At 30.4% G+C, this 19,097-nt stretch overlaps 1 protein-coding gene across 1 annotated transcript in view; it reads right to left on the reverse strand.

The window, feature by feature from the left end:
* The window catches only part of LOC145258266 (phosphatidylinositol 3-kinase catalytic subunit type 3-like), a 166,137-nt gene that overhangs the window by 112,393 nt on the left and 34,647 nt on the right, over window positions 1-19,097 (reverse strand). The window contains exons 4-5 of the mRNA XM_080116253.1: window positions 4,236-4,359; window positions 2,885-3,067 (exon numbers count right to left, since the gene is read on the reverse strand). Of these exons, the coding sequence (XP_079972379.1) occupies window positions 2,885-3,067; window positions 4,236-4,359 (307 nt within the window). The remainder of the gene's footprint in view (window positions 1-2,884; window positions 3,068-4,235; window positions 4,360-19,097) is intronic.

Raw genomic sequence — 19,097 nt, forward strand, 5'->3', positions numbered from 1 at the left:
GCTTTTTTCGTTATAGATTGTGAGCATTGGCTGTTTTAGTTATAGATTGTGAGCATTGGTGTTATAGATTGTGAGCATTGGCTTTTTTCGTTATAGATTGTGAGCATTGGCTGTTTTAGTTATAGATTGTGAGCTTTGGCTTTTTTAGTTATAGATTGTGAGCATTGGTGTTATAGATTGTGAGCTTTGGCTTTTTTAGTTATAGATTGTGAGCATTGGAGTTATAGATTGTGAGCATTGGCTTTTTTAGTTATAGATTGTGAGTTTTGGATTTTTTAGTTATAGATTGTGAGCTTTGGTGTTTTTTGTTATAGATTGTGAGCTTTGGCTTTTTTAGTTATAGATTGTGAGCTTTTGTGTTTTTTAGTTATAGATTGTGAGTTTTGGCTTTTTTAGTTATAGATTGTGAGCATTGGATTTTTTAGTTATAGATTGTGAGCATTGGATTTTTTAGTTATAGATTGTGAGCATTGGCGTTTTTAGTTATAGATTGTGAGCTTTTGTGTTTTTTGTTATAGATTGTGAGCTTTGACTTTTTTAGTTATAGATTGTGAGCTTTGGTGTTTTTTGTTATAGATTGTGAGCTTTGGCTTTTTTACTTATAGATTGTGAGCTTTGGCTTTTTTTCGTTATAGATTGTGAGTTTTGGATTTTTTAGTTATAGATTGTGAGCTTTGGTGTTTTTTGTTATAGATTGTGAGCTTTGGTGTTTTTTGTTATAGATTGTGAGCTTTGGCTTTTTTACTTATAGATTGTGAGCTTTGGCTTTTTTTCGTTATAGATTGTGAGTTTTGGATTTTTTAGTTATAGATTGTGAGCTTTGGTGTTTTTTGTTATAGATTGTGAGCATTGGCTTTTTTCGTTATAGATTGTGGGTTTTGGATTTTTTAGTTATAGATTGGGAGCATCGGCTGTTTTAGTAATAGACTGTGAGCATTGGCTTTTTTAGTAATAGATTGTGAGTTTTGGCTTTTTTAGTTATAGATTGTGAGCATTGGAGTTATAGATTGTGAGCTTTGGCTTTTTTCGTTATAGATTGTGAGCTTTGGCTTTTTTCGTTATAGATGTTGAGCATTGGCTTTTTTAGTTATAGATTGTGAGCATTGGCTTTTTTAGTTATAGATTGTGAGCTTTGGCTTTTTACGTTATAGATTGTGAGTTTTGGCTTTTTTAGTTATAGATTGTGAGCATTGGAGTTATAGATTGTGAGCTTTGGCTTTTTTAGTTATAGATTGTGAGCATTGGCTTTTTTAGTTATAGATTGTGAGCATTGGCTTTTTTAGTTATAGATTGTGAGCATTGGCTTTTTTCGTTATAGATTGTGAGCATTGGCTTTTTTAGTTATAGATTGTGAGCTTTGGTGTTTTTAGTTATAGATTGTGAGTTTTGGATTTTTTAGTTATAGATTGTGAGCATTGGCTTTTTTAGTTATAGATTGTGAGCATTGGAGTTATAGATTGTGAGCTTTGGCTTTTTTAGTTATAGATTGTGAGCATTGGAGTTATAGATTGTGAGCTTTGGCTTTTTTAGTTATAGATTGTGAGCATTGGCTTTTTTAGTTATAGATTGTGAGCATTGGATCTCACAGAAGACATGTTGAAATAATATTATTTAGAAACATAATATTAACATGAGAAGCGTGATTTTGTTTTTGATATTTTTTTTTTTTTAAGTATTTTGTACTTTCACCTGATAATTTAATAAAGAGGCTATAAAAATTGAATTTAACTTGAAAATGATATCTAAAAAATAGCATGTATTCTGCATCAACAACTTTGCACACAAGACAGCAAATTTTCCAATTTACAACAAACATTGAGCGGTGAAAGTTTAATGGGTAATAAAACTACAAAAAATAAATTTAGTATCAATGTTTATGTTTTGCAAAGATATATTCGCCTACATAAAACGTTTTTCGATATAATGGAAAAATTTTAATTTGGAAACTAATGTTTTAAATATTTTTTACATTGTGATTCACACAAACTACATATAAATGCTGCATCATATAGTTATCATATAGTTATCAACAACTAAGCCAATTCTGCCAGTTCTTTCAATGTGGCTATACCATCAAAGTCTACTCTTTTGAATATTTTTATACGGTTTATTTGTAATGAAGAAATGTTACTGGGATATGTGCACCCTCAGTGGTTGCACTCTAAATAAGATGCCTTTTCATCACAGGTATCTGTTTCAATTGGATGGGTAACATTTGGACAACCATAGGAAGACTCATTGATAGCATAAACAGGATCCAAACGCACGTACACACACGTATGTGAATGTGTGTGTATAAAATGAAGTACACAGAGTGAGAGAAAGAGTTGGAAGAGAGAAAGAAAATATAAGAGAAGGAGAAGTGAGGATAAAGCAAGAAGAAGAAGAGTGAGCATGAAAGAGAGGGTAAATGAGAGAGTGTAAGAGATGAGGAAGAAAGGAAGGGAGAAAAATAAAGATAGAAACAGAAAGAAAGCAAACCGGGGGGGGGGATATAACAGGAATTCTAACAAAAAACGTTTTTTTTAGAAGTAAAATATTTCTCAAAAATATTAAATATATATATATATATATATATATATATATATATATATATATATATATATATATATATATATATTCCACCATGTACTGGAGTAAATGAAAGATTTACTGAAAAAATAGGTCAGATGATGAGTTCTTGTTCACCTCCTCTTTCATCATTACATTTTTTTCTACATTCAAACAGTTTCATTAAATACCTATATACTTATTTCCCAGCAATATTCAAGCAAATTTCCATATACTTTTATATAAGTAGTATCTATGTATGTATTGTAGTATAGACTAGAAATTGTCACAACAGTAATAAATGAATATCAAAAGAAGAAAAAATGTTGCTGACCTTTTCAAAATAAACAACTGTAAATTCCGTATTGTCAAAATGAATGTGAGGGAATTCAATCATTAAGTACATGAAATTGGAATCTCGTTTCTGCTTTTCATTTATCATTTCAATCTCTCGGAATGTTAATCTGTCAAGCCAATCCACTTTCACCATGTGACCATCACGGTACTTCTTGCTCAGCTGCACAGAAATATAATAGAATTACATTCAAAATATTTTATCTCATATCTGGGTTCCTGTTCAGAATTCCACTTATATAAAAAAACTAAAATAAAGAAAAATCTGTATGATGTACATATCCGTGATAAAACAAAAATACTATATTCCAAAAATCACTTAAATTAATCAAGCAGTTTCATTTTTATAAAGAAAGTCATTTTTAAGCAATTAATGAGAATTCATAGGCATTACAACATATATCTCACAAGTTTTGTATTATTGTTGAGTTACCACCTTTGTTTTTGAAATTTTTGTTTCAAAATGGCAGGTGAGACAGTCACTTCTCCAATACTCATAATTTTTTTTATTAGAAAATAAAACTACTTGTTCAATTTATGTGATTTTTTAAATATAATATTTTTGTTTTGCCATCATACAGATTTGTCATAATTTTTGTTTTTTAATATTGGAAAAATTCTGGACAAGAACCCATATCTGATAAGCAAAACTAGAATTTATGATTGAAATTAGAGATGAGCAATTTTTCATTTAAAAGATTTGCAGTTTCATTTATATAACAGAAATCGTTTTAATCTTTTTTTTTTACCAAAAATCATTGCATATAGTGATATTACTAGCAAACGAGCATATTTAAAAAAGCATGAGGAAAAAAAAGGCCATAAATTTCAATCAAATTAAATTTTATCAAAAATTCTACCACTATTAGTAAATAGAAAGATTAAAAATATTATAAACATTTAATGACAATTCTTTTTTTTTAGGTAATGAGAAAACTGTTAAATTTATTTTAGCATAGAATCTTATATAGAGATTTTGTCTATCTGTTCATTACAATTTTATAAAATGTAATAAATGCAAAATGTGTTTCATTTCAAAATATCAGAGATCTTAACTTCTTTTAGAAATGAAAAAGTATTGAATAAATAATAAATCCTCAATAAATTAAGTTGATGCTATGACTGGAAATACATTGAATTTCCACTGTTTCTTTGAATATGCATAAAATGGAAGAAATTAAATATTATGTTTTTTTCCCAGGCAGTAAAGAAAAACTACTGAAAACTGTGACCATGATGACAGATTTTATGAAAATATAGTTCACTGGACTTTATTAGAAAACAACTAACAAAACACTATTGAAGTGAAAAAAAATAATTATCAAACTTACCTTCAGTAGACGACTCATTTGATCATTCTTATCTTTAGATTTGCCAGGTGTTGTAGAATTGGGATTATGATCGGCCACAACATTTGGCCACACTTGTAGATCATGCATACCTTGACGGAATGTTCTATAAAAAAAAAAATATATATATATATATATATATATATATATATATATATATATATATATATAGAATAGGTGAAAGATTAATAATTGTGAAATTTTCAATCAAGTTTTCACAGAAGGAAACATATCAAAATCAAATTTATATGTACGATCGTTTCAGAAACAATATCCTTTAATTTATTCGATATTTACAAATAAAACCATCGAGAAATAAGTAAAATATTTCTGGATATCGTCTCCATTCATGATTTGTTAAAATAACCTTTACGGAATGAAATGTCAGAAGATGAAATAATGTATGGTCAAGTGGGTCATAATGAGTCAAAAATCCAGATGAAGATCAAATAATACAAGAAAACGATCCTAGTTACAGATTTGCATGAGACAAATTGGATCTCCAGTAAAAGAGAAAGAAAAGTGATCACAAAAATGAAACAATCAGGCAGAAAACCTTTATATAGTGATACTGATAAATTACTTTGCCTAATTAGTATAAGTGTAAGAAAAAGCCTACATAAAACTATCACTAGAATGAGCGAAGCAGAAATTTAAATAACAGTGCTAACCTTTCATGTCACAACAAATTGCATCAATACTTTTGAGATTTGGGGGGATTTTTGTTTTTACTCTTAAATTTATAAATAATGAGAAACTAAAAGCCACAGGTACCAAATCAGTAATCAGACCATTCGAGGCAGAGGACCCTGGATGACTGATTAGAAGATGAATATAAGGTGTGACGGCCCTACGAAAAAAAAAAGTAAACAAACCCGTCGAGACGACACGTTGACAAGAGAGAGAGAGAGCGCAGAGAACGAACATCAGCAGAAGCGATGACCAAGGGAGATAACTAATGCGGAAAAAGAAAAAAAACAAAAACAAAAAAAAACAGTCAGTTGCCGCGAGGATTGGAAATGGGATAGACATAGCGCACCACGTGGAAATTTAAAAAAAGGAGGAATCACCATTCTAACCCCATCAAGATAAAAAAAAATAAAAATAAAAAAAGAAAGATGAATACGAACCTGGAAAACCTAAGGTAAATACAGGCATTTTATTTTAACGCGGAAGGCGATACGACAAATATGAAAAAAGGAATTTTTCATAGCGGGGGTTTTAATTACGTAAAAAAAAAAAAAAGGGAGATAGAAAGCAACCAATATGATTCTCGGAAGAGATCTAAAAAGTTTTGCAGATATGTCTTCGTTTCTATGGCATGAAGTGCGGGTGCAATATGAAAAAAAAAATATTAAAAAAAAACGATTGATTATTATTTCAACATCAGTATATTGAATTGGCATTTTAAAATATAAAAAAAAAGAAAAGAGAAGGAATCAAATTCCGAGTTAACGTGCGAATGATTGGTTATTATTTCAACAGCAATATGTTGAATTGGCATACATATATATATAATGAGTAAAGTGACATTTCATTTTTTTATTATTAAAAAAAAAACAACAACCAAGAGAATCTCCCCCTCCAGATATTTTTATATTTAGTAATAAAGGAAGAGTCGCACGTAATGCACCCGTGATTTTTGGAATTGAAACATAATCCGCTGTTTGTTGTTTTTTTTTCTTCTCTTTGTTATTTGATGTATATAAAATATCACAAGGGAAACATTATCCCATCTAACCTCAGCGCGCTTTGGATTCTAGAAGGGAGAACCATAGCTTAGCGCATTCGCTGATCGGTCCTTCCCGAGTTCGTATGTATCAAGTATATACATACCCAGCAGCGAATGTCACAAAAGAGACGGAATATACTTATTCTTTGGAGTGCATAAAGGAAAGAAAAGAATGAATATTAATTATGTTCTCTGGTAAACTCATTTCACTTCATTATTTTTTTTTTAATAAGATTGTTTTACAATTGGCTTTCATATTTTTTTTATGTTATTGTATTTTTAGATAGTTATGCAGAATAAGGACCGTGCTATTGTCAGAATTTTCCAGGTAATTTTCATAAAATCTTAAAATGTACCAAAATGCTGGGCCAATGACATGGTAGCAGCAAACATCATTTAAGTAAAAAAGTCATTTGCTGTTGTTAGTCTATTATTAAAAAACAAAATATTTATCTTGATTTGAAAAAAAAAATTATAAAAAAGAAAAATATCATAATTTTTATTTGCTATTAATTGTTCGTTATTCAAAAAATAAATATTTATTCATGAAACTAACCTTACAATGAATGTTTTTTGTTTAATTCCATCAAGATATACATGATCTACAATTTTAATTTTCTTAAAGTTTTGTAAAAATGGTCCAATAATTATTCATGGTATTTTCTTTGTTAAAAACAATATTGTTTTTCATTTTTTCAATTAATTTTTCATTGAATTATCTTCATAACAAAAATATATTTTTCATTGAAAATATTGGCCGGCTCTTGCATAAAAATCACAAAACTTTCGTTTGGTACCTTGTACATAAACAACTCAGAAAACTGACGATAACACAGCCCTTATTCAACATAAATACAAAAGAATCAATTAATAATAAAAGAAAATAATAACATGTAAGTCACTTAGTTGTGAGAAACACACACACAGACATATGCAAGAATTTTACACACTATTTCATAATAGATGAGCATGGTTATCTAGTGTTGTCTGGGCGATGGACAAGAAAATAACTAAAAAGTGTGTGTAGCATTTTTCTTTGTAAACTTTATCATCTCTCTTTCAAGCTCTATCATCCTTCTCTTATTTTGTTCTACAACTTGAAAAAATTGGGTACTTGTGCAGAATTTGGACCAGACATAACTGACTGACCACTCGACTTTGTTTGGAACGTGGGCTTTTGCTGATTGTCGCCGATTATCAAAGCATAACAACGTTACGTAAAAAGAATACTGAAGAAAACATTTAAAAATAATAAAATCACCAAAAAAAAGAAATACATATAACATAAATAAAAAAGAAACAACAACTTACCGTAACAATTTTTTTTTATTCTTGTAACAATTTTTGTTTTATTCTTGTAACAATTTTGTTTTATTCTTGTAACAATTTTGTTTTATTCTTGTAACAATTTTGTTTTATTCTTATAACAATTTTTTTTTTATTCTTGTAACAATTTTTGTTTTATTCTTGTAACAACTTTTGTTTTATTCTTGTAACAATTTTGTTTTATTCTTGTAACAATTTTTGTTTTATTCTTGTAACAATTTTTGTTTTATTCTTGTAACAATTTTTGTTTTATTCTTGTAACAATTTTGTTTTATTCTTATAACAATTTTTGTTTTATTCTTGTAACAATTTTGTTTTATTCTTGTAACAATTTTGTTTTATTCTTATAACAATTTTTTTTTTATTCTTGTAACAATTTTTGTTTTATTCTTGTAACAACTTTTGTTTTATTCTTGTAACAATTTTGTTTTATTCTTATAACAATTTTTTTTTATTCTTGTAACAATTTTGTTTTATTCTTGTAACAATTTTGTTTTATTCTTATAACAATTTTTTTTTTATTCTTGTAACAATTTTTGTTTTATTCTTGTAACAACTTTTGTTTTATTCTTGTAACAATTTTGTTTTATTCTTGTAACAATTTTTGTTTTATTCTTGTAACAATTTTTGTTTTATTCTTGTAACAATTTTTGTTTTATTCTTGTAACAATTTTGTTTTATTCTTATAACAATTTTTGTTTTATTCTTGTAACAATTTTGTTTTATTCTTGTAACAATTTTGTTTTATTCTTATAACAATTTTTTTTTTATTCTTGTAACAATTTTGTTTTATTCTTGTAACAACTTTTGTTTTATTCTTGTAACAATTTTGTTTTATTCTTGTAACAATTTTTGTTTTATTCTTGTAACAATTTTTGTTTTATTCTTGTAACAATTTTTGTTTTATTCTTGTAACAATTTTTGTTTTATTCTTGTAACAATTTAACATTTAACAAGAAAAAGTGAATGGATAGTCTGGTGGAAGATAAATAATCCAGTGACGGTAAAATCCAAATATATAACTTCAAGAAAGTTAATTGAATTACTGTCACTGGATTATTTATCTTCCACCAGACTATCCATTCACGTGTAATCACCTTTTTCTTCACCATATTCCCTCTGCTTCACTTTTTTGTTATCAAGTAAGATCTTTGACTTACTCGTTGCTTCATCAAATACTTTTGCATGCAAAATCCGATCCTTCATTTTGCTAATTCCTACCCTCTGATGAGAAGGAAAGTATTTCTTCGAAACTCTGCAGATTAAGGACTATCCACTTATCAAGTGTTTTCTTTTCAGATTAAATATGTTTTTAACTCTTTTTCAAAGTGTTTTTTAACATGTTTTATTAACTGTTTGATCGTATTATAAGCTCTATCTCCTATTTGGTTTTATTGAGCTTTCACATCTGGCTGAGATAACTTTATAAATATTAATTCTTTAATATTTATATTATACTTTAATTTTCCCATCTTGGATCATTTTGGTAAATTTAATTGTAATTTTTATTTTATATATATCAGACAGACAGATAAAAAACACAAAGACTGTAAATAATAATTTACAAGAATTTATTGTTTTACAAGATACTCAAAAAGAGATATTAAGATTTCCTTAATCCATGCAGTTTCAAAAAATGCATCTTTTCATCAAAAGAAAGGACGAAAAGATGCATTTTTTGAAACTTCACGGATTAAGGAAATCTTAATATTTCTTTAGAATTTATAATTGCATTCTTTTGTGACAAGCTCTATTTCCTATTTTGGTTGTATCAAGCTTTTTTATTTGGTTGGGATTAATATATATATATATTAGAGAGAGAAAGAGAGAGAGAGATGCTGATGTAAAGATTTTAACTCAATTTCCACCACCAACAGAAAAAAAAGTTAACATGTAATCAACTGTTAACACCTGTCAAAATCACTTTTAGTTGTTTTCAAAGGAAATAATTTGAAACGAGACATCTGGCAAGCATTCAATAACTTTTCATTATTTAATAAAATAAACACATTATCAGAATATTATAACTGATGCATATGTTATGCTATATAGCACAATACATACATCTAGTTGGAAGAAATAAGTATTTCCACAATAAATCCATATGAAAATGTTCATTATATTTTGATGCTGATGTGTTTAGAATGGTAATAAAATGGAGTTATGTTAAATAAAACTGTTCCTTTTTGATTTCTGTTTTGAGGAAACCTTGCTAAATCTTGTTTGTGTTATACCAAGGAAGAGTCCCTTAATACTTACATAATTCCAGTTTAATTTTAAAATCTACATAAAAATATAAATCTTTACTTTGAAATATTTCTTTATCAGAATGGTTTTATTTTTAATAAATTATGTTATAATCAAAATATATTTTTTTAGTTTTTACTTTGAAAAATTTTTTTTTTTGCAGAATGGTTTTATATAAAAACATTTTTTAAATTTACATAAAAATAATCCTCACTTTAAAATGTTTTTTTTTTAAATATCATCTAATATATATATAATTTTTGTATTTGCATTAAAATGTTTATCTAATTTCCATGAAAAATATTATTGTTTTTAATTTAAAATTAAAAAATGTATTTTATTACAAGATATTTAAAAGAACATTTAAAAGTAAAGACTATGTTTCATGTTAACTTTTTAAATATACTTTCAAAGTGGAGACTGTGTGGAATTTTAAAATTAAGCTGTAAATATTAATCAGAAAGGAACTTTTTCTCATTATATACCAGCCAGACTTCCAGAAACAGAAAGTGGAAAACACAAAGAAACAGGTTTAACATAAAATTGTAAACGAAGACTTATCACAAAGCTTAGGAGATTAATTATTTGTACAATTTTGGTGTTCTTTCCCTATATGGTTCATTACCAAGTGGTTTAAGATGACACCCATATAAGATGGTTGCTCTTCTGAGGTACAGGATCAAATCCTGTACAAGTTTCATTTGTCACTTTATGGCATTCTTTGTTTATTCCCATCCTTCTGCAGACTAAATAATCATTTGTTTAGTAACATCTGTGCAAACAATAGCATTAACAACAACAACAACAACAAAACAGTTCAATACATAACATAACTGTTTTACTATCAGAAATAAATTTCCAATATTAAAACACTTTTCATAAGATTATTTTTCCTATCTTATTATTCTTCTACATACAATATTATTATAACCATTAGTTTGATATTTATGGATTATTATTATTATTATTATTATTATTATTATTATTATTATTATTATGCATCTAATATGTCTCATTTTTTTAGATGTCTTTATTTTGTTTCATTTTTTGTTTTGTTTTATTATGATTGTTCATACAAAATGTTTTTTATGTAATTCTTTATTCATCTACTGTGTTATCGCATTTGTAAGTTTTGTATTTTTCTTTGCTGTGATTTTTATGCTTGTCATACTTAAAATATCATCATTATTACTGTGACATTTATAGATTATTATTACTAACTCATTTCCAAGTACTGAATTTGGGATTCTAATCAATCATATATTTCCTCATTATTTATTTTATTTTATTATTATTGTCATTATTAGGAAGGAGGAATGATTAAGAGGATTTTAATTTCCAATTATACCAAAATATTAATTTTTTTTTCGTAACATGAACAGATCAGTGCTATTAAACTTTTGTTTTCATTTATCAATGAAAATAGAGAAAAGGGTTTTTAAACATTAAACAATAAGTTTATTATTAAACTTAACAAATTAGGCATTTATTTAACTATTTGTTGTGAGGTACAAATCACCTCTATTTGAGAACTAAGTGGAATCAACCAGTCTTATGAATACCACTGGCTTCAGATTGTAAAGGGAGGCATTCATACCATGTTTAACCGCATACTACGAACACGTTCCTCTCATACTACTTTAGTGGCTCCTGTATTCTTTATGATAAATACATATTATATTTATACACTTTACACTACTTGTGGTTTCTTTCATTTGTGACCCCTAGCACGGGTCTACAACAACAGGCTGACGAGAACAATTCCAGAACTTCCTGGATCAATCTACAATAATTGCTAACAACAATTGAATGACGAATATTCGGGCAACGAATTCACTCTAAAAAAACAAAAAAAAAACAGCCATTGGAAGACAACATTTGATGACCAAAAGGATTCAAGAAAAAAGACGCACGCGGATATTCAAAATAATTTTTTCCTACACTTGGGAAAAATTCTAAACTTCAAAAGTTTGGTGAAGAATGGGAAAAACTACTTGTCTACGTTGGGAAAAAAAAAACAACATTCAAGCATAAAAATCCATAAATACGGGATAAAGAACACTTAGAAAAAAGGACAACAATTCTTGCCAAAAAAAGGATTTTACAAAGACGTTGTAAAAAAGCTTATCTTGCTGTTAAAAAAAGCTACTAAAATGTAAACTATGAGCTGAAACAGAACTCATAAGACGAATTGCGTGGAGAATAATTATTACTGAATTAACGAGACCAAGTTTTCAGTAAGTATAAAAAAACTTTGTTGTTCTAAAAAGCATGTCTTGCTAATACGTCTTATGGTTAAAAGGCATTAGCGTTGGAAAAAGAAAAAAACTCCTGCAAAAGTAAATGATATATTTTATTTTATTGGCTAAAGCGAGTATTTGCACAAATTAAAAAAGATGGCGGATTTTAATCCGATTAAATTAAACTTAATAAAATTCTTTGAGGAAAAACAGGCAAGAGATAGGAAAGAAATGAATGAACAAATATTGGAATTGAAAAAATTACATTTAGAGCAACAAAACCAGTCAGATAAAAAAAAATGGATTTGATAACACAAGTTTTAGTGAATAAGGACAGCAGAGAAGAAATCAGAAAAATGCGATCTGGTCAGCTATTGATACATTTCACTATGTTCCTGAGGAAGACCTAACGTTTGAGACATATTTCAGAAGATTTGAAGACCTTTTTAAAATTGATTGCAGTGCATGGACGGATCAAAAGAAGGTTTGTTTATTGCTACGGAAGTTAGGTACATCCGAACATAACAAATTCGTGGACTATATTTTACCAAGAAAAACCAACAAATTGTCATTTGACAAGGCAGTCAAACTATTAATGTAGTTATACTGTCCAAAAAGAAGCCTTTTTCATAAAAGATGGAAATGCATTTTCTTTTTTTTTTACACGGTGGTCACCACTTATCAAGGCCTGGAAGCCACTCAGGGATGAGGGTTATTGCAAGTACAGTACGTTAGTGTGGAGATTTGATGAAGTGTTTACTTAAGGAGGCGGTTCATTAGGAATTTGTTAACGTTGGACTTGAAGACATCCAAGTTATAGTCAGGTGGGAAGCAGGCAGACGGAACAGAGTTCCACAGGCATGCAGTTCTAAGAAAGAAGCTTTGTTCATGGAATCCACGTTTTGGTTTAGGCACAGATAAAGAGTGGGGGAAATTTTTCACAGTGGATTCAGCTAGACGGGTGTTTTTTGTGAAAGATTGGTGAGGGGGGACCAGCGATTGGAGTTCAGACGAGCACCTGCCATAGAAATAACAATAAAACAAGGATAGGCTCGCAACGTCTCTTCTGTGGGAGAGAGGTTGCAGGGTAGAGAAAAGGGCATCCCCACTAAGCCACAAAGTCTATTTTGTACTCTGTCAAGGCAGGATAGGCTGTTTTTAGCAGCTCCTGCCCCAATATGGCAGCAGTATTCCATCCTTGGACGTACTTGGCTTTTATATAGATAGAGAATTGCATCAGTAGTGAGATATCTTCTCACATAAATCTCACACGTAAAGAGAATCAGGACTTTACGACTTTGCGTCTATAGTTAATAAGCACTGTGACGATTTCAAATTGTCGTCATTAACGGCGGGCACTTTCAAGTGCTTAATATTCACACAAGGTTTGATAGTCACAAAAGATGCTGATATAAGACATTGTGCTCTAAATAAACTGGAATTAGAACCCGATTTGACACTTCAGAAACTCGCTGAAGATTGTCAGCAGTTCGTGGCAATGAAGCAAGATTCCCAAATGATAGAGGAAGCAGGTATCACTCACCTTAACTCATGGGTACAATGCGTGTCAGTACCAAAGGAAAATAACACGTGAGCGATGCAAGCGAGCAGGGCACAAAGCCTCATATTGCAGAGCAAAAGTAGCAAAAAAGAGCTACGTAAAAACTGCAAAAATGGACCCTTCACCAACAGAGAACATAAGGAAGTATGTTACGGTGAAAATCAGAAATAAAGAAGTAAAACTGCAACTCGATTCAGGGTCAGATTTATCAATTATAAATTTTCACACATGGAAGAGAATAGGAAAGTCCACGATGAAAAAGACGAATAAAGTCGTAAGATCGGTAACTGATGAAAAAATAAATTTTGAGGGTGAGCTAGTTATTAATGTGTCGCTAAAAAGAACAGCAAAAAAGATAAAAGTGTTCATTCTAAGGAACGCAACAAACTTATTCGGGACCAATTGGATTCAGGAATTTGAATTATGGGACTCGCCAATGAGAGATTTTTTTCACCAAGTCAAAAACCTAACGGCTGAAGCCGTTAAACTCAAAAAGGATCTCAAAAAAATCTTTCCCATGTGTTTTCTCTGAAAAGCTTGAATGCTGTACAAAAATAAACGCGAGATTCAAATTGTAGGATGAAGCAAAAGCAATATTCAAAAAGCCACGGAGCGTACCGTTTACTTTGAGGGAAAAAATTGAAAAAGAATTGGAAAGACTAGTTAACACTGGGATTTTAACCTCTATTAACTAGTGAGTGGGCAGCCCCACTGTATACATGAAAAAAAAACTCTAAAGAGATTAGGATATGCACAGACTTTTTGACCAGATTGAATACGGTGCTCAAGGACCATCACTACTTGCTACCAAACCCAGACGAAATATTCGCAAAGTTAAATGGTGGAAAATATTTTTCCAAAATAGACTTAAGCGAGGCGTACCTACAAATATCAGTATTTGCTCAATACTCAATAAGGAAGATAGCTCAAAACTTTTGTGTACTTCAACGCACAAAGGACTTTATAAATTCAATAGATTAGCATTTGGTATAAACGTAGCACCTGCAATTTTTCAACAGGTAATTGATACTTTGCTAAGCGGTTTGGATTTCGCAATAGACTATCTGGCCGATATTCTTATGCGTAGTCAAAATGTTGAACAACATAGAGATCATGAATTCAAGTGTTTGACAGAATAAAAGAATACGGCTTCACATTGAAGGAAGAAAAATGCGATTTTTTTTGGAACGAATTAAATACCTGGGTCATATAATAGATAAAGACGGGAGGAAACCCGATCCAGACAGGTCCACAGCTATAAAAGACATGCAAGAACCCTATAAAGTAACTACATTGCAGAGTTTTTTAGGGCTTGCGAACTATTATCAAACGTTCATTAAGAACATGCATGAATTGCGTGCGCCATTGAATGTACTATTAAAAATGACAAAAATGTAACTGGACGCCTGAGTGCCAGGCAGCATTTAAGAAATTAAAAGATGTATTAATGTCAGGTTTATCCCTAACTCATTTCAATCCAGAACAAGAGATTATTGTCACAACTGACGCAAGTTCTTATGGGATCGGGGCGTACATTCTACATTCTGGTGGGTCCACTAAGCCGATAGGCCATGCGTCAAGAACTTTAATTCCTGCTGAAAATAATTACTCCCAAATCGAAAAGGAAGCATTCGGTGTTACAAAATTCCACCGATTTTTACACGGTCGTAAGTTTAAATTGCAATCTGACCATAAGCCGCTTATAAACATCTTTGGCTCTAAAAAAGGTCTGCCAACTTACACAGCCAACAGACTGCAAAGATGGGGGACCATTCTACTGAATTACGATTTCAGTATGGAATTTCATACATCTGCGAAGTCATGCAGATGTACTGTCGCGATTAATCCCGAAATCAAGGGAACCGCTAGAAAACACAGTAATAGCGTCACTACAATGTGAAAAGGACTATACACAAATACTATGAAGGAACTACCAGTGACTTTGGAAGATATAATAAGGGAGGCTGAAGAAGATAGTTTCATCAAAGAAACGAAACAGAAAATTCAATCGGATGAATCGGTGGCAGAAGCTTATTCTATGTGCAATGAAGTACTGTTGTACCAAGAAAGAGTATTAATCCCAGTTACACTACTAAAGAAAATTCTAAAGGATTTTCATATGGGGCACCTTGGGGTTACGCGAATGAAGAGCCTCATGAGATCCTACATTTACTGGAAGAATATGAACATTGATATAGAAAGCACGGTAAAGTCGAGTAAGGGATGCGCATTGGCTGCAAAAGCGCCCCCAATACAATTTAGCCCGTGGCCTAAAGCGGACCACCCATGGCAAAGAATACACGCTTATGCAGGCCCACTGGATGGAAACTATTATTTAATAGTGGTAGACAGTTTTTCAAAATGGCCTGAAGTATTTCGATGTAAAAGCCCAACAATGCCAAATGAAAGGACTCCATCGAAGATGTCGCCGGCAGAGTTAATGTTCGCAAGGAAAATTAGGCCAGTCTTCGAGAAACTTTTATCAAAACAGGTGAAATCGTCAAATACTATAGTTCCTAAAAAGAGGTATTTACCTGGTGAAAAGGTATTTTTTCAGGTACACAAAAATAATAGCACGATGTGGGAACTAGGAAAGGTCTAGAAAAGGATCGGGCGGATGGTCTACATTATCAAAGGTCCAAGATTTACACACAAGAAACATTTAAACCAAATTCGGAAACGTATAACTGATGACAAAAGACAACCGCCTGCTGAACAAGAAGAATTAATGGACCAGATATATGACACGTTTGACTTAGTAACACCACAAGCAGCCGGACAACGCTGGTCCTCCAGGAAAAGGAAAATGACCAACCTAGTAGAGATCAACCCCAGGAAAAAGAGCTATACGATCATCCCAGGGGAATGAAAAGCTCGGAAGAGGGGTGTTGTGAGGTACAAATCACCTCTATTTGAGAACTAAGTGGAATCAACCAGTCCTATGAATACCTCTGGTTTCAGAGACTAAAGGGAGACATTCATACCATGTTTAACCGCATGCTACGAACACGTTCCTCTCATACCATTTTAGTGGCTCCTGTATTCTTTATGATAACTACATATTATATTTTATACACTTTATACTACTTGTGGTTTCTTTCATTTGTGACCCCTAGAACGGGTCTACAACACTATTTAAAAAAAAAACATTATTTTTCATAGAAAATGTAACAATTGCAAAAAGAGGGGAAGAGAGAGAGAGTGAGGAAGAAATAAGCATCCTCTCCCTCCCTTCCCTTTCTCACTTATACCTTGCTCATAATGAACACTGATAGTTTAACTTTAGGTGTCTTAGTCATTTATCCATTTTATTAATTAATTGTAATTAATTGTTGTTAATATCAACAAAACTATTGCAAAAATGAGACAATGCAATTCCAAATTAACAACAAACATTAACTTTTTTATGAAATGTTTCATGCAAACTAATTCTTCAAAAGATTTTTCTTAATCGTTTATATATATATATATATATATATATATATATATATATATATATACACACAGAATGTGAAAATATTATATTGTGTTATTAATTTAATTAACAATAACTTATTTTGATGGTAATGTACAAATGATAAACTTTTTTTTTCTTGCTCTTATTCATCCCAAACAAGGCACAGTGCCACAGTTAGGGAAGCAAGAAACCGGGAGGGAATTCCAAAGTTTAGCAGTTCAGGGGAAGAAGATTAGAAGGTTTTTCAGCATCTTAGGATCTCTACAGTGAAGGGGTGAGATTTTGTTGCTTCTTGGATTAGTTGAGAGTATTTATGTGAAAGGGGCACAAGTGCAATGAGTTTGTCAGAGCACATTTCACTAAAATACTTGTAAAACAGGCACCTGGATGCAACGTTGCAGCAATGGAATAGGAGTTGGAGTTTGATGTGGGAGTTGTCAAATTGGAAACTCTTACTGGACAAATACTTAGTACAATCAGATCCTTCCAAGACAGTGGAAAACTTAGATTGCCCTGAATGGTTGTACATCCAAACATGATATAAATATGAGTGTAGCTCAGGGGTCGATCCTTGGACCTTTACTATTCTGTATATTCATAAACAGCCTCCCTAATAAAAGTGTCTCCGAGATGGGTATATTTGCTGATAACAGCACCATGCTATATTTAGCTATAACTACAATCAATTATAACGATTTTTATTTTTAGCATCAATAAATGCATATTTCTGACATATTTTGATTTTTGCCCAGAATTCTCCATATATTAAAAAACAAAAATAAAGAAAAATCTGAACGATGTATATACATATGTATATCATTTTCCAAAAATCACATAAATTGGTCAAGTAGTTTAATTTTTAAATAAGAAAATAAAAATTTATGAGAATCCAAAAGAATGATTGTCAAACAAGTGAGATAACTCAACAATAATTCAAAACTTGTAAAATTTATGTTGTAACGCCTATGAATTCCAATTAATTGTTTTTTATAAAACTACTTAATTTTTGGAATATGATATTTTCGTTTTTTCACAGGTATGTACATCATATAGAGTTTTTTTTATTTTTGTATTTTTAATGTGGGGGAATTCTAAACAAGAACCTATACTTTCATTTAAAAATCTTTTCTAATATCATTTTAATGTAACTAGTACCAAAATTTAATTTTTTGTCATAAAAGAATGTGCATTAAAAGAGTGCATGATTAATTTAGTTCAAAAGTTTAACCGATCTTGCCAATTAATGAAGCTTCATAAATCTTCAAATGAAATCCATTGTTGCTATTTTTAGAACTTTTGAAAATAAAATAAACGAATCATGAAAGGTTGAACAGTTAATACAAGAATGATAGTCACAAATAATCACCTCCTCATTGTAATAGGGGCATAATTTAATGAAATGACGTAATTCATCATCACACAAGAGAATAAAGGAAAAATCCAACATGGCACCACAGACATGTGGCATCCTGATAATTGATAGCTTTTCTATAAGCTGAAACAATTGTGAAAAAATACACAATGCAGCCATTGAAAAACATTTTTTCTAGTTTTTATGGATGAAAACAGAAATCCATGAAAAATGGAAATTTATAAGTTTTATTTGATGACTTCAGAAGATAAATTAAATCTGGACATTAAAGGAAGATGTGTGCAGAACAAGAGACCTTGTATGGTATGATCACATTAAAAAAATTTGGTGAGAATGCTTTGATTAGTAAATGTACAACAATTGAGATAGCAGGGTTAGTTACCAGGGGGAGGTCAAAGAAAACATAGAAGGAAGTGGTGAAAAGGATAGATTTGAGAGAAAAAAAAAAGAATAAGTAAAGACCTAGTTTGGAAGTGAATTTCTAAAAACTGTTCAACATATGCCAACATGTAAAATGGATGTTAAATTGAATATGATTATGAAGGGGGTGGGGGCGTCATCATTTACCTTGTCTGGCACTATTTTACATTTGTTTTCAGCAACATGGTTATTTATAATTTTACCATTTTTAGCCAATGTGCCTGCCAAGCTTTTTTAGGTAAATTCATGTACAATTTTTTTTTTCAGAACATTTAAAAATGACATACGTTCTTTTATTGGGAATGTTAGTATATACTTAAATGTGGGTTCTCAATTGTAAGTATAAAAATTATCAGTGCATACAAACACTAAGATAATATCAACATTATGTCTTGGAATTTTTGCAATAAGAATTGATAATTTATATTATTTGGATTAGTCGACTACCGTTTTTATCTTGGGCGTTATTCACACATTTTGATCAATGCA

The sequence above is a fragment of the Euprymna scolopes genome, chromosome 33, assembly GCF_053919585.1.
Source record: "Euprymna scolopes isolate OS-2025 chromosome 33, ASM5391958v1, whole genome shotgun sequence".
In the NCBI taxonomy this organism is placed as follows: Eukaryota; Metazoa; Mollusca; class Cephalopoda; order Sepiida; family Sepiolidae; genus Euprymna; species Euprymna scolopes.